At 53.2% G+C, this 16123-nt stretch overlaps 2 protein-coding genes across 4 annotated transcripts in view; one reads left to right on the top strand and one right to left on the bottom strand.

The window, feature by feature from the left end:
• Window positions 1-6838: 6838 nt before the first annotated feature.
• Window positions 6839-10087, top strand: PSMD7 (proteasome 26S subunit, non-ATPase 7). Its single transcript, XM_063168254.1, has 7 exons — window positions 6839-6960; window positions 7459-7550; window positions 7812-7904; window positions 8367-8464; window positions 8744-8824; window positions 9337-9428; window positions 9603-10087. Exons 1-7 carry the CDS (start codon window positions 6887-6889, stop codon window positions 10039-10041), a joined length of 969 nt encoding a protein of 322 aa, XP_063024324.1. The 5' UTR covers window positions 6839-6886; the 3' UTR covers window positions 10042-10087.
• WWP2 (WW domain containing E3 ubiquitin protein ligase 2) overlaps window positions 10039-16123 on the bottom strand; it is a 32643-nt gene continuing 26558 nt past the window's right edge. For all 3 annotated transcript variants that reach the window (XM_063168251.1, XM_063168252.1, XM_063168253.1), the window contains 8 exons: window positions 15246-15405; window positions 14083-14216; window positions 13846-13986; window positions 13200-13320; window positions 12817-12921; window positions 12622-12718; window positions 11782-11854; window positions 10039-11654 (listed from right to left, as the gene is read on the bottom strand). In XM_063168251.1, coding sequence (XP_063024321.1) covers window positions 11555-11654; window positions 11782-11854; window positions 12622-12718; window positions 12817-12921; window positions 13200-13320; window positions 13846-13986; window positions 14083-14216; window positions 15246-15405 — 931 coding nt within the window. In that variant the 3' untranslated portion in view covers window positions 10039-11554. The remainder of the gene's footprint in view (window positions 11655-11781; window positions 11855-12621; window positions 12719-12816; window positions 12922-13199; window positions 13321-13845; window positions 13987-14082; window positions 14217-15245; window positions 15406-16123) is intronic.

Below are 16123 nucleotides of genomic sequence, written 5' to 3'. Positions count from 1 at the left end.
CTAGAACGCCACTCTTCCCTGAGCCAAGGGAGTAATGTTTACTAAAACTGACTCATTTTTACATCAACAAATGCAGCTTATGACACTTTCATATGAAAACATCACTTGGGCAATTGTCTCCCTGATGTAAAATCAGTAAAGAATGATTTCCATTAAAAAACCACCAAACTCACAGCCAGAACACTTCAGCCCAATCAGCTTACCAGTTAAACGGTAATTTGGGAGTTCACCAGTGATTATACCCCAAGGAAACGCCCCCCAAACTGTCCACACAAACCTCAGGGGTGCCTCCTTATAGATCCAGAATATCCTGTACCACTGCACTGCTGCTTCCAGCTCTATAAAAACTCATGTGAGACAGCTTCAGTGCCCAGCAGTCCAGAACCTGACAACATGGGAATGTGGGAGCATCCAAGAGGCTGCCAGTGGAATTGCACAGGCAGGGAGCCTTGCTGGGACAGCCTGGGCACCACTCACAGCTACTTTAACCCACCACCCACAAGCACAGCCACAACCTTCCAGCACAACACTAAATGTTCCTGTCTCCTCTTCATGACAAATGGAGCTCTGCGGAAACAACCTTCCCAATATTTGGCTGCGGTCTAAGAATGGAAAGGAGAGCAAGTCTGGCAGAAATACACCTGAGGAGATTTTATTCAGGGAAGGGAGGGCCTCCTGCTTCACACACACACACGAGCCATGAAAAAATTTACAACCAAATCATACAGAGCGTGTTCCTTCTCCCTTCCAGCAGCCCTGATAAAGGAGCCTGGCTTGGGCTGGATGTGTTTCCTTCTGCTCCAGGACTCAACTCTGCCTTTCTTTTTCTTACTGCCTTTCTGAAATTCTGGAAAGCCATTGTTGTTAAACAGCAGTGAGTGTTACTCTCCCAGCAGCACACACTCACAATAATTCAGCCCTGTGTCAGGGGAGGCTGTGGGTTCCTAGCTGAATTTATTTGAAAAATAAAGTTTGTTCTTTTTCTCCAAGATCTTTCCTTAAGCCAGCATGGAACTCTTGTAAAAGAAAAGTGCCTCTAAGTACCAACTACCCAAGAAACAGCCTTTTTATTTTATTTTTTTATTCCTTGCTCACCATGACAACATAATAAATGAGCCCTGAGAGACTTGCAGTGCTTAACTATTTAAAATTGTGTATTTTATCTTTCACTGTAGGCTTCCAGACATAACATCCATGATCTATTTTCAAACCCTCTTCAGTGTCTCTGAGTGAAATGCGCCAATTTCCACCTGCAATAGGCAATGATCAGAAGGACACCTTGAGCGGGGACTCTGGTAACACTCTACAGAGCTACTCTTACAGTATTTTTGTGATCTATTAATAATTACTCGCTCCCGTAAAAGAAAGGCAACAAGGCAATAGTTTCACCATCTGCTTTTTCCATTTTTGTTTGGAATTCTGCTGGATGGCTCTGTATTCTTTCATACATGACTAATAGGAAAGATACAAGACTAATAGGAAACACAACTGCAACTTCACTTAGGGTTGGTTTCAGTTAACAGATGGGCTTTAAACTATCCAACATAAAAGCATTCATTTCAGAAAAACTGACCCCAAAACTGCTTCATAAAATGAAGTATTTCCATTTTTTTTTCCCCTCAAAGCTTTAGGATCTTTCATGACACTACAGTATAAGAGGCCCCTGGGTTAAAAAAAAAATAGCACACACACACACAATTTCTGACCTTAAATATCAGAGACTAAAGGTTTTGCAATAAAAGCATCAGCAGTAACATACACGGCTCTACAAAAAGCCTTCAAGACCACAGCTTTTCTTGCTAAATTTCAAGTGCCAACATAAAATTACAGGAAAGAGATCTCCAAAATCCCTTTTTTTTCTGTCAAGTGAAGCTCTTGTTTTCCACCAGCCATAGAGCAGCTGTGGTGGGGCTTGGTGCTGTTGCAGCAGCACTTCCCTGTGGATGGATGAGTGACTCCTGTGAGGCAGCCACGGATGGACACGGGTGGACACGGGTGGACATGGATGGATGGATGGATGGATGGATGGATGGATGGATGGATGGATGGATGGATGGATGATGGATGGATGGATGGATGGATGGATGGATGGATGGATGGATGGATGGATGGATGGATGGATGGATGATGGATGGATGGATGGATGGATGGATGGATGGATGGATGGATGGATGGATGGATTGACGGACACGGATGGACGGACACACGTACTGGGGCAGCAGAACCAGTCCTGCTTCCAAAGCCCGGGATGTAGAGCATGGCTCATGGAAAACTGCTCATCCCACACACCCCTGGACTGTTGGACAGCCTTTACCCAGCATTAAAAAATAGGTTTGTCCAGATCCCTGGACATGCCCGAGGCCAGGCTGGAAGGGGCTTGGAGCGACCTTGAAGCCCAGTGTGATGCCAGCTTCAATCCCAACCTGGAGCCTTCAACACCGGAGCTTTCCCAGCCTCCTCTTCCTCAGGCTCTGGCTCCAGCCCAAGCCACAGCACACCACTGGCAGCAGCTTCACACGGGTTTACACTCACAATTGAAGGTGTTCAGAATTGTACTCTACAGTATTTTTTGCGACTCGGTTCTCCTGTTTTCTGCCCAAAGGAGCCAGCACAGCTCCCTGGACTGCTGCAGCTCCCCAGACCTTCCGGACAGAGCCCGCAGGTGGCGGCATTTTCCATTTTCCATTTTCGTGTGGAAAAACCAGAATTCCCTTTTCTACAGGCACTGCACAGGCATGTTCTGGGCCCGTCGGGGACAGGCAGAGATTGTCCCCATCAGCTCCTGTCCCCATCGGGCTGGGCAGGGCCCACAACAGCAGCAGCATTTCCCTCTGGACAGAAGCCCAGCTTCTCTCTCCACTTCTCTGAGGAGCAGCATCCCAGGAGTCACCAAGGCACACGTTTGGAAGCACAGGAAGCAAGTGAAGCTTTCCAAATCTCACCGTACCCCATGAGCATGGCTCCTCATTTTGAATACTTTTATTACTTCCTAACCAGAATTCTCTGAGCTTTGCAGAGAGATATATAGAATCACTCAAAAAAATAATAAAGAAAAAGAACGCGCCAAACAAAACTCCTTAAACCCTGTAGTTTAAAAAAGGCTGTTAAAATTTCATACAAGAATTAACAATGGGGAAAAGTTAGCAAATAGGACAAAGCAGAAAGTAAGTTCCTGTGTTTCCAGCAGTGGCTTTGCCAGATGCATCATCACATCTGCATGTGAGCGATTTTTCATTATTTATAAATGCATAACAGGAGCACGGCCAAGCTGCAAACCAAGGAGTCCAACACACATTTAAAAAAAAAAAAAAAAAAAACAAAAAACTCCCAGGGAATGTGTCTTGGTTATAGAACAAAAGAATTCATTTTATCACTTGGCTTTAGCGCTGCAGAAAATGGCTCCTGGTGCGCTGAACCCCGTGATGAATGTGCCCCCTCCAGATCTTTATTGCCCCTGTAAATCACCGCACTGACAGCACTTAATAAGAAAGCTTTGGAGTGGGTTTGAAGTTTTGCTTTGTACAAATAAAATCTCATATTAAAGAATTTGCTAGTCCTCAAGGTGTGGAAAAATAAGTATGACTAGAACCTGTTGTGCTTGCTTTTTTTCACTGTTTGTTTCCACTATTATTTTTTAAAAATATCTTTGTAGCAAAGGGACCAGGAAAACGGTCAGTATTAAAATAAAAATTAGAGCCAGGACTTAGTTATTAAAACCCCATATTTCTGATGTTTCTATATCCTGTGATGTCTGGACAGGGCAACAAAATCAGAGGCATAGAATATAAAACATTAAATATCGTCCATGGTGTGATATGACATGTTGACAATTCTCCTGGTTTTTAACTAAAGAAGGTGAGGATTTGATGTCCACAGTTATCGGTAAAAATTGCACTCTTTGAGAGAGGGCAGGATTATCTGAGTCACCTGCTGCCCCCCAGGCGGGAACAAAAGGGTTTCAATCCCTTGGCAGCAACTGCAACAAAATTCACAGATGTGGTCAGTAACGACTTCCTCATTGATATATATATGTATATATATATAATTTTATGTATTTATACACACACAGCTTTGGTCAAGCACCCTATGGGGATACAGAGAAATAAATTACTACACCACAAATATTTAAAGTTCACATCAGAAAGTGAATAGACTAATCTATAATTAGAGATGGCATTGTTTGCTTTAGAGATGACATTCTAGAACAGGTACTTGAGGGGGGAAGATGCCTATTTGGAGGTGTTGAGAAGCAAAATGCAGCTTGGCTCAGGCCCTCATGCACTGATAGACAGTGTCAGCACATCACTGAATGACACTTTAACCAAAATAAATCACAATTCATGTGGTGGTGGTGGCTTTCTGTTCTGCTCCCATGACTTGTGTTATCCTTGCTCAGTTCCAGGCAGCATCATTCCCTCTAAACCAGTTTATGGTTCACCCTGGCTGAGGAAATCTTAACAGGAAACTACAGTTATTTGGACAAAGCTAAATGTATTTATAGGGAAATAAATGTATTTCCTGTTCAAACTGGGAGCGCAAGGGTATTATGTGACAGACTATCAACAGGTCTGGAGGGTAAAGCACATTTGGGGAGGTACCTCAAGGAAAATACACATAGTGGGCACGGTCTGTAAGTGCAGGAAAAATAAAGGAAGATTTTTCTAAAAACAAGCCCAACCAGTATTAAAGCAACACATCAGTAAGAGTCGTTTAGGATTGGGATGCAAAGTATCAGGGGAAGGGAAGGGGAAAGGGAATGGGAATGGGAAAGGGAAAGGGAAAGGGAAAGGGAAAGGGAAAGGGAAAGGGAAAGGGAAAGGGAAAGGGAAAGGGAAAGGGAAAGGGAAAGGGAAAGGGAAAGGGAAAGGGAAAGGGAAAGGGAAAGGGAAAGGGAAAGGGAAAGGGAAAGGGAAAGGGAAAGGGAAAGGGAAAGGGAAAGGGAAAGGGAAAGGAAAGGAAAGGAAAGGAAAGGAAAGGAAAGGAAAGGAAAGGAAAGGAAAGGAAAGGAAAGGAAAGGAAAGGAAAGGAAAGGAAAGGAAAGGAAAGGAAAGGAAAGGAAAGGAAAGGAAAGGAAAGGAAAGGAAAGGACTGCAATCCCTGGGAGCCGGCTCCATGTACTCCTGCATACACAACACCAACACCCCAAACTCCCTGAGAATCCAGAGAATCCAACCCCAAACACGCCAAGCTCCAGAGTAATTTCAATAAAAGCCACAGTAGGTCATTCCAACGCCCCTTAATCGTGCCTGCACGGCTCTCGGAGCTGCCCCTGCCCCCTGGCCCCGCGGGGGTTTTGGGGCTGCTCCGGGACAGCCCCTGGCCCCGCGCCCCCCGTCCATCTCCCCCTGCCCCCCGGCACTGCCCGACATGATTTAACAACTCTAATCCCTTATTTAACGATGTCAAAGGTTTTTAGGAAATTGACTGTATTTCACCAACGATATATTTCTTCTCGATGACAGAGTGGTTAAAATGATTTTTAAACCAAGACAGCAAAATAAAGCAGTAATAAAATCAATAAAAGGTGCTTAAAACATTCCTTCTATTAGGTAATGGCATTTAAAATATCCGTAGCTTGTAATGGCACTTAGGATATGCCCGAAAATCAATGAGCTAAATTACTTATTGAACTAGTTAATTTGAACATTGAGTTTTATATGTATATTGATAAAACAAGTTACAAGAACCCTGGCTGTGTTCGAATTCCACGGTCAGATATCTCCCTCTGCCGGGAAAAAAACTCAGGAAACTCCACTAGAGACTTTTTTTTTTTTTTTTTTTTTTCCTTTTTTTCTTTTCTTTTTTTTTTTTTTTTAAGCAGGAACACCAAAGGCTGTAACAACTGAAAACTCCACGAGAGGTCTCAGACTCTGCAGGTTTTGCAGGGTTTGGAAATTATTGTTGTTTTTGCCAAAATCTCCGAAGTTTTATGATGCTGAATAGCAACACAAAACCTTCAATTGCACCCAAAATACCATTTGGTATTTTGAAATACCAAAATATTACCACTATGTACAGAAATATACAAAAACCATGTGGGAACAGTGAAAAAAACAAGGGGATATAATAGCGCTTTTAAAACTGTGAGATCACCCTCAGCAACTTTGATATTTTTCATATTAGTAACTCCTCCGTGTAGACTCTGAAGTAACAGCCTGGTGTTCCTTTTTTCACTTTTTATTTTTGGGGGGGTTTTTGCTAGAAATAAAGGGTGAAAGACAAGTTCCGTGCCAGCTGCTGCCCCTGAGGTGCAAAAATGGGGAGGGGGAAAAGGCGTTTTAAAAAGCGAGGAAAAAGAGGAGTTAAAAAAGGGAGGGGAGAAAGAGCAGAGAGGAGCGAAAAAGAGAGAAAGGGGGTGAAAAAGAGGGGAAAAGGGGAGGATAAAATGAAAGAAAGGAGGAAAAGGGGAGGGGAAAAGGAAAGAAAGTGGGGAAAGGGGGAAAAGGCGGGCAAATAAAGATAAAAGGGAGGAAAAGAAAGGGAAAAGGGGGGAAATAAAGAGAAAAGGGGGAAAACGGAGGGAAGGGGCGGGGCCGCTGCTGAGGGCCGCCCCTTTCCCGCCCTGTCCCCGCCTCAGGGCGGAGCAAGGCCGCGGCCCAAGATGGCGGCGGCGCCCTCCCAAGATGGCGGCGGCACCGTGACACGATGGCGGCGTTACCTCCTGAAGATGGCGGCTGCCGCGTCCCGCCGTGGCCAATCGATCTCCTCCGAGCATGGCGAGCGCGCCTTCCCAAGATGGCGGCGGCCCCGCCCCGCCGGCGCGGCCCCGCCCCGCGCGCTGCACGCCGGGCTCGGGGCGGGCTGAGGCGCGGCGCCGGTCGGGCCTGCTGCGGGCGCGGGCGGTCGGAGCGAGCGGGGCCGGGCCGGGCCGCGCAGGGCGGGCGCCATGCCGGAGCTGGCCGTGGACAGGGTGGTCGTGCACCCGCTGGTGCTGCTCAGCGTCGTCGATCACTTCAACAGGTGCGGGCGGGCGGGAGCGGCGCCGCGGCGCTGAGTCACGGCCGGGCCGGGAGCGGGGCTGGGCCGGGAGCGGGGCCCTGGAGGAGCCCGGGGTCGGGAGGGGACCCGGCGGAGCGGGAGCGTCCCGGGGCCGGGAGGGGACCCGGTCCCTCCGGCACCCCCGGTGACTGGGGCCTCATCCCGCTCCTTGCCGCCGATGCCGGGCGCTTTTAGGGCCAAAAATAAATCCCGGATCCCCGGAGGCGGCCGAGCCCGCGGTGGGTGACACTGGGTCGGTCGCTGTCCCCGTGAGTGAGATCGGCTCGTCCTGGGGACACGCTTTGGTTCCGAGGGCAGCGGAACGCCCTTTTGTGGCTGTAAACACAAGCAGCGATAGCACAATCATAAACAACTCCCCTCTGCCATTCCACCCCCGCTGTGTCACCTCCGACACGGGGTGCGGGCCCCTGCTCCCTCCTCCCCGTTTGTGGCAGGACTGACAGTCGTCTTTCCTCTTAGGATAGGAAAAGTGGGAAATCAGAAGCGAGTGGTTGGAGTGCTGCTGGGCTCCTGGCAGAAGAAGATCCTGGATGTGTCCAACAGTTTTGCAGGTGAGTTGGGGTGTCCTGCCCTGCTCCAAAGCCAATGAATGATTTAGTGGATGGACTGTGTTGTGGGTTTGGAAGAAACCCTTGATCCATCCATGTACAAATCACCTCATATCCACCAACAAATGCAAACTGCTGCCAACACCCCTAAGTAAACCTCACTCACCTTTAGCAGCCAAAAATACCCAGATCCAGAGCATTTCAATAAACATTTTAATTCAGGAAGTTGGATTCTTAAACGTTGGTGTTTTGTTTTACTTCCAGTACCCTTTGATGAGGATGACAAGGATGATACCGTGTGGTTCCTGGACCATGACTATCTGGAGAACATGTATGGAATGTTTAAGAAGGTCAATGGTGAGTTGAAATCTTCTGATAGTCAGGGATACGCTCCCAAAAACTTTCAGGGCTGTGGAAAGGGGAATTCCTATCAACCACAGAATCCTTAAGGCTGGGAAATACCTATAAGATCATCAAGCCCAACCATCAGCCAGCACCATGTTCTCCACTAACCGTGTCCCACATCCACATGGTTCTGAACACTTCAGGGATGGGACTTGCACCTCGAGATGTCAGATGTGCAGGCTGTCAGACCCTGAGAGCCACACAATTAACAGAAGCTGTTAATTACCAGGAGAAAAGCTGTGGGTCAGTAATGGTCAGTGCGGTCACTGCTCGAGCCGTGGCCTTGTAATGCACTTCCCTCTCCCCCACACAGATCAGGCTCTCCCCCTCCATCAGCCCACCCAGTCTCTGCCCAGGTGTCTCTGCTGGGGCCTCCCCCAGTTCTGATTCCCAATCCTTTCTGCTTTTGCTCAGCCAGAGAAAGAATCGTGGGGTGGTACCACACGGGCCCCAAGCTGCACAAGAACGACATCGCCATCAACGAGCTGATGAAGAGATACTGCCCCAACTCTGTAAGTGGGGCCACCTTTGGCCTGTGGGGTTGTTCTTGCCTCTCTTTCCCTAAAAGGGGCATCTGGGAAACCTCGTCCCGCACCTTTTTTGCTGGTGACACAGCTGTGAAGTGATTGAGGAACTGGGATCAGGAGTTTTTTGAATCATTGTCTCAGTGCCTGAGGTTACACCTCTGAGCAGCCTTGTGCTGGTGCTGAGGAGGGAAGAGCTGGCTTGGGTATTTTTTTCCTACTCCTCGACTGAAATCCAGTTCTCTGCATGTTTTCTTTCTCCCCAAGGTGCTGGTGATCATTGATGTGAAGCCAAAGGACCTGGGACTGCCCACAGAAGCCTACATCTCCGTGGAGGAGGTCCATGATGTGAGTGTTCACTCTGAGCTGGGAACTCTTGGAGGCTGCCCCTCGTGGGTGGCACTGGCTGCAGGTGCTCCCAGGTGTGCCCAGTCACTGTGGGCCTGCCCTGAGCAGCTCACACAGACAAACAACACCCAGCAGTGACTCACTGTAATTGTGGCATTTAAATTATTCTGGATGTGTATAAAATATTGCATCTTTTTGCGTTTTTGAGGCCTTCACTGCAGAGCAGGAGCTGCTCTCCCAAAGTACAATGAGGTTGGATCAGGGAAGAGAGAAATAACTGTGATATTTAGATTTTCCATTGCTCCTCCCCTGGGCACAGATCAGCAAAATGCAGAAATGGGAAGTCAGCCAGAGCAAGAGAGATTGCTGGGGCAGTCAGTGACACTGATTAAATCAAGGAGATCCCAGCTCAAGCTGTTCCTCTCAGATCCTTGTGTAGGGCTGCTTTTCTGGTTTCCTCAGTGCAATCCCTCATCCCCTGGCTAAAATCCCCCGTTTGTGTGTCCCTTCAGGATGGCACCCCGACCTCCAAGACCTTTGAGCACGTGACGAGCGAGATTGGTGCTGAGGAGGCCGAGGAGGTGGGAGTGGAGCACCTGCTGAGGTGAGGGGACAGCTGTCCCGGGCCCTGCCACGCTCCCCGCGGCGTTCCCACTGCCCGAGGAGCACATCAAACACATGGCACAAATCCTGGGAGCCCGGGGGCCATCAGCCCTGCTCACACGGCTGGAGAGGCACAAGGGCTGAGGTTCTAATCCCCATTCTCTCTGGGTTTCAGGGACATCAAGGACACCACGGTGGGCACGCTGTCCCAGCGGATCACAAACCAGGTCCATGGCTTGAAGGGACTGAACTCCAAACTTCTGGACATCAGGAGCTACCTAGAGAAAGTAGCCCTGGGCAAACTCCCCATCAACCACCAGATCATCTACCACCTCCAGGACGTCTTCAACCTGCTCCCAGACGTGAACCTGCAGGAGTTTGTCAAGGCCTTTTACCTGAAGACCAACGACCAGATGGTGGTGGTGTACCTGGCCTCGCTCATCCGCTCCGTTGTGGCCCTGCACAACCTCATCAACAACAAGATTGCCAACAGGGATGCGGAGAAGAAGGAAGGACAGGAAAAAGAAGAAAGTAAAAAGGAGAGGAAAGATGAGAAGGAGAAGGACAAGGAGAAGAGTGATGGCAAGAAAGAGGAGAAAAAGGAGAAGAAATAAAAGGTGTAGCTTTTTTATTTGTAAATTAAAAATCTTGTAAACTAAATCCCTGGTGCTGGGGTCTTGTATGATGTGCTCAGCACTCTGCTCCTCCTCACCCAGGCAGGGTTGGGGGCAGCCATGTGGAGGCTTTTGATGTGATTATGCTGTTAGACAGCACTTCTCCTTCCCCCAGTGTGTCTTTGGGGGTGTTGAGTCCTCAGCTCACGCACACTCTGCTCTCACTGAGCATATTCCCATGTTCCAGGGCTAATCCTTTGCCATCGGCCAATTTTGTGCACCACAGCCATCCCCGTGTTTAACTGGCTCTGTGCCCCAGCCCCTCGGGGTGTGGCACAGCTGGGATGTTGTCACTACTGTCACACCTCTGTGCCTCCCTGGGGACAGTGCTGGTGGCCCTGTCACCCCTGGCCAGCCCTAGGGGCTGCAGGAGCCTGTGAGCCTGGGGAGGCACTGGGTGCCTGACACAGAGCAGGCAGGGACAAAATCCATGGGATTTGTGATCCCAGTGCTGAGCTCTGGATGCCATTATGGCCCTGGGGCCCCAGCCCTGCACAGACCCCACCCTGGGAGACACACACTGACCCAGGATGTGCTGACCCGGGGCACACAGAGGGACCCAGCACACAGGCACACCTCGGCAGCTGCTTTGTCATTTATTGCACACGAAGCCGCGCGGGGCCGTGCGGGACCGGCCGTTCCCCGCCCGGAGCCGTTGCGGGTCCTGTCCCCACAGCCCCCGGACACACGGACACAGACACGCCGGGTCTGTCGCCCGCACACACGGGGAGGGACACAAGTGACAGCCAGGTGATCCTGCCCTCGCCGCAGAGGGGACACAGGAGCGTGGGCAGAGCCCAGGATCTGAGCAAAGGCCGGCAGGGCCCCGGCAGTGCCCGGAGCCCCCGGGGCCGCTGTGGAGCACCAGCTCCGAGCAGAAACCACATCCTTTAAATACAACTGCCCAGGGGCCACGGGCTGCACGTGGGGACACGCCAGGCTCTGGCTCCAGTGGCTGCGGATCTGGCCTAGCAAGGGGCTGTCCTGGTGCTCAGATGGAGCACAAGAGCCCCTCAGAAGCATCGTCTTGGGGGTCCCTGTCACTGTTGCTGAATGCTGGCTGCAGGATGGGGCCCAGAAGTCAATCTGAGTGTCATTTCCCCCTCACCTGCCACTACCAAAATGCCATGAAAAGGCAGAAAACACGAGGGGGAAGAAGAGTATCCACCAAACACGTAACTGTGTCTGTGGAGAGGGCTGGGGAGCCCCGGTGCTCCCCGTGCTGCCCCCCAGCCCCTCTGCGCCAGCCCGTGCAAGCCAAGCCCTCGTGTCCTCCTCTCCATCACAGCTCGGATTTCCTTAGGGAGGGAAACACAGCCCTGTTCCCCCGGGGCCGTGTCAGTGCAGAGCTCGCCCAGGAGCAGAAGCCACAGTGTCCATAGGGAGCACACCCCGGGCAGGGCTGGGCCCTGGGCACCGGCCGGCAGCGCTCCGGGAACGCCCCACAGCTCCATCACTCCTGTCCAAAGCCTTCCGTCTCCTCGATGGCGTAAAGCAGCTTCTCCTTCAGCTGTTCATAGCTCTTGTAGGGAGGGAGATCCAGGCGGTTGAAGCTGGGGAGAGAGCCGAGGCTGGGCAGGCCAGGAGCAGCAGTCCCACCCCATGGGATGGAGCCCCGAGCAGCCCCGCAGAGTCCCCCCTGTCCCCACACTCCTGCCAGGCCCAGGGGCAGTCACTTACCACGTGTGACTCCGTGGCAGCCACGTCTCTTTGCCAACTTTATCGATGCAGAATTTCTGGGGCCCGTTGCTGCCTGTTAATGAAGAACGCAGCAAAGCTCTTTACACGATGAGGAGCTGAAAAAGAAACCCCTCCCACACACACTGAGATCTACCTCATGGCCTTACGATCCCAGGGTCACACAGGGCATAAATCCCTGGCAGCAACCCCTGCCTGTTTGCAGAGAGGATGTTCAAAAAACAGGAGAAAGCAAAAAGCAGCACAGAGAGGCAAGAGCACCACCTCTGAACACGATGGTTCCATACCAAGTGCTAAAACTCATTGATCTGTAAACCCTGAGGATTGTGTGAGTCCATCCAAGAGTTTTAAAGGACCTGGCACAGCAAGTCTGAGTCACTGAGGTGGCTTTTTAACACAGTGGGAATGCTGGAGAGATTCCAGGGGGTGGAAAAAGCTAATATGCCAGCAAGAACAACTGAGTGGGTTAAGCAAGCTGGTTGGCTTAACACAGATGCCAGGAAAGTCAGGGAAAGGCTGGTATAGGCCCCAAAAAGCAGTAAATTAAAGGAGGAGTGGAACCACACTGTGGTTTTCTGAAAAAGAGGCTTTGTCGCACAAGAATGAAAATTGAATCAGAAATCCAATCTCATTCAGACTGAGATCACAAACCAGCCCAACAAAGTTAACCCTGGTGGGACCCTTTGGTCACGGCCAAGGAACGTGTGTGGAAATGGCACAAGACCAGAGCACCATGCTCAGATCTCACAGCTGCTCTGTGCTGCCGTGAGCTCTGTGTGGGGACAGGGACAGGGACAGGGAGGTGCCACCCCCAGGACACACCGATGAGCTCAGCAAAGCCCCCAACGGGCAGGCGGCAGGTCCCCGTCACGAACTGCAGCAGCCGGATCCTCTTCTCGTTGTCCATCTCCTTAACCACCTGCAGCAGGAACGCAGCAGCTGAGTGGGATCCTGGTCCCACCCTGCAGGATGGCTCCTGCCCGGGCACCCCACGCCCTCAGCTGGACTCACACTGACCTGCCAGAACCACTGGATCTGTTTGCTGTTCTTGGTGTAGTGCCTGTAGATGGTATTTTTCTGCCAGTCGTTCATGTCGATCTCCTGCATCCCGCACAGCATCAGCTGGGGACAGGGGACACTCAGCAGGGGACAGACAGAGCCCTGCACCTGTGCTCTGAGCACCAACCCCTCTGGTGCCAGCCTTCACCTGGCCCAGGTGCCAGCACTGAGGTGTCTGGCACTAATTCCTCCCATCCAACGGGATGTTCTCTTGCCAATGGACCCAATGAGCCACCCCAGACCCAACATCCGGGGCTGTCATCAGCTGATGGGCACAGAGCATGAGCAGGGTCACCACGTGCTGCCTCCCACCCACACCCCCAGCCCAGGTGCCAGCTCACCTCCAGCTCCTTCTCGTCGAAGTAGCGCAGCCACTCCAGCGGCACCACCTCGTTGAAGCCGTCCAGGAACGCCTTGGTCTGCTCCTCCACGCCCCGAGTGAACCTCCAGTCCGTCAGCAGCCTGGGGAGGCAGAGGGGTCGGCACAGAGCCAGCACCGCTGGCCTGGCCTGGGGAAGCCCAGGGTCCCTCCCACCAGCAGGGAGGGCCCCGGGAGTGTGGGGAATGGGAGAGGGGCTCCCTCAGAGCACCAGGGCTCCCCTCAATTCCCACTGCTGGGTTTCTGTCTCTGCCCCCAAACCCGTGAGCAGCACTCAGCCTCGAGAGTGGCCTTAGGAGCTCCTGGGATGCAAACCACATCCCCTGGCTGGAGCTGAGCTGGCCCTGGCAGCCCCCAGGCAGGCAGGGGGAACAGCCACGGGATGGGAAAGCAGCCTCAGCCTCTCTCCCCTCTCCTTTTTCCTGAAAGTACTGGCAACTGCCCAGCCCTCAGCAATCCAGACCGCAGCAGAGCTCGGCCAGCCGCGCCAGCCCGGGCCTGTCACAGCCACGTAGCCCAGGGAAGCAGCCACGTCCCAAGGCCCACGGTCCCACCCCTGCAGCCGCTGGGGGCGGGTGCCTGACAGGTCCCTGGGGACAGCCACTCACATGATGTACTCCTCCTTGTTCTCCTCCGTCACACGGATGCTCTCACCGCCCTCCTTCAGCTCGTGGGTGGTCACCTTGCCCAGGATCTCCATGTCCTGGATGAAGTACAGCTCCAGGCCGCACTCCTCCAGGCTGTTCTCCCTGGGGGGACACTGGGATGAGATTTCTGCTGGAGGCACCCAGCAGCAGGGAGGGGCTGTGGGGAGAGCTCTGCAGGAGGGAGGGCAGGGCACTCACTTGGTCCACACGATGGAGTTGTAGAACTCGGGGTCGATGGACTCCAGGTCCTTCAGCGTCGGGCGCTTGTTCAGCATCCGTTTGTAGAAGGGCAGCGTGAAGCCGGTATCGATGAACTTCCCGTGGTACAGAGCCTGGGCAGGGAGGGGACACCAGGTCACGGGGAAACCTGGGACACAGCCCTGGGGCAGACAATGCTCCACCCCAGGCAGCCGTGGGGCAGAAGGGACTCATGCAGGGCCTCCTGAGCTATGGCACTTGCTCCTGGCTGGCACACACGGAGGGCAAGGGTGGGCTGCCCCCACAGCACTTCCCAGGCCGGGTGGGCTGCAGCCACTCTCCCTCCCCACGGCAAATTCCACTGCATCTCCCTCTCCCCTCACAGCTCTATTAAGAGCACTTGTTTAAACAGAGCTGTGCTGTGGCTTCCCTGAATCCCTGGCTTCCAGGAGCCCCGAGGCAAAGGCAGCCAAAAATAATGCAGACGCTTGTCTAGAACGGCCCAGCGGTGAGTAATAGTCTGGGGTTTTATTGGTATCCTGCGAGGCGGGGCAGGGCAGGACAGCGGGGCCGGGGCCGCCCCCACACACACCCTGCCCGTGGGGCTGCGGGCCAGGGACCCTGCCCGGCCTGGGGGAGCCCAGCAGCCCCCCTGCCAGCCCGGGGCACACTGGCCTTGAGCAATCCCACACAAACGGGAGGAGCTGCTCTGGAGCTCGGGCAGCTGGAAAATCTCACACTGCTGGGACTAAAAATAGTCCCTGGAGCTGCAGACCCGACAGCACCTGGGGTGACAGCCAAAGACCTGGAGCCATCCATCCCCGCCACAATCCTGGGAAACCAGGTCTCCTCTGGCCCCACAGCCTTTCAGTGGATTTAAAATGCACCACCCCACGGCACCCCCTTAAAGGCCCATCTCCCACTGCTCCACACGTGGGCAGGAAGGGGCTCAGGGAGGGCAGCAGTGCCAAGCCCAGCACAGCCACGGCACACAGAGCTGCCCCATGCCCTGCTCACCACCCTGTCCCCTGCTCTGCAGGGGGACACAAATCCCTGGTGCCATCTCCCTGACACACCCCTGGTGCCATTCCCCCCTACAAACCCCTGGTGCCATCCTGGTGCCATCCCCCTGACAAACCCCTGGTGCCACCCCTGGCTCTCACCATGGCGATGAAGCGACCGATGAAGCGGAAGTAGGTGAGGTGGTCGGGGTTGATGGAGGAGGCAGGGTTGATCTGCAGGCAGTAGTTGTTCTTGCCTGCATATTCAAAGAGGCAGTACATGGGGTTGAGCACCTCGTGGGACAGGAGGAAGAACCACTCCCTGGAAGGAGACAAGGGGAACACGGTGACAAGGAGCTCAGGGAGGGGACAGTGCATGTCCCTGCACCAGTGGGTGCCCACCTCAGGCAGGTGCTGGGCACTGGTGTGACTGGGCGAGGCTGTTCCCCTCCCCGGGGTGCTGTGTGGGGTTTCTGAAGTGTTTCTGGAGATGCCAGCTCGCTGCAGGCCCCACTCAGAGCATCGGGAACCTCGGCAAGTGCCACACACAGTCCCAGCTGGGCTGTCCCCCACACACACACACCCTGAGTGCACCCAGTCCCTCCACACGCACTGCCCTGGGAGCCCCACGCCAAGCTCGGGCCAGCACCATCCTGGCTTTGCTCCCCGGGCCGTGCAGGCAGACAGGAATCCTCAGACGTGGAGGCAGCCCCGGCATCCTGTCCGTGGTTCTACCCTGTGGTAGAACAGCATGACGTAACCTACCATAGGGTAAAACCACTGGCAGGACACGGAGAGAGGTGGAGCAGGAGCAGCAGCCGGGGTAGCAGCCCCATGAGGGGCAGCAGGTGAGCGTGGGGTGGCAGCGGGCAGGGACACGCCAACCCAGCTCCAAGGAGATGTCCCAGGTGAGCCAGAGGGGGCTCACAGGGACACAGGATCCCCTCTAGCCAAGCCACAGCCCATGCCCTGTGGTAACATCATCAGGGCAACAGCAGGGCTGCAGAAACCACATCACACCCTGTCTGCCCTGGCACACA

This window comes from Melospiza melodia, chromosome 13 (genome assembly GCF_035770615.1).
Source record: "Melospiza melodia melodia isolate bMelMel2 chromosome 13, bMelMel2.pri, whole genome shotgun sequence".
Lineage (NCBI taxonomy): Eukaryota > Metazoa > Chordata > Aves > Passeriformes > Passerellidae > Melospiza > Melospiza melodia.
This window is presented reverse-complemented; position numbering and strand designations above follow the sequence as displayed.

Bases quoted from the DNA above. Each gene is read 5' to 3' on its own strand.
- PSMD7 (XM_063168254.1), top strand. From the start codon at position 6,887: ATGCCGGAGCTGGCCGTGGACAGGGTGGTCGTGCACCCGCTGGTGCTG. The intron at 7,551-7,811 runs GTGAGTTGGGGT...TTTTACTTCCAG, and splicing joins TGTGTCCAACAGTTTTGCAG to TACCCTTTGATGAGGATGAC. The intron at 8,825-9,336 runs GTGAGTGTTCAC...GTGTCCCTTCAG, and splicing joins CCGTGGAGGAGGTCCATGAT to GATGGCACCCCGACCTCCAA.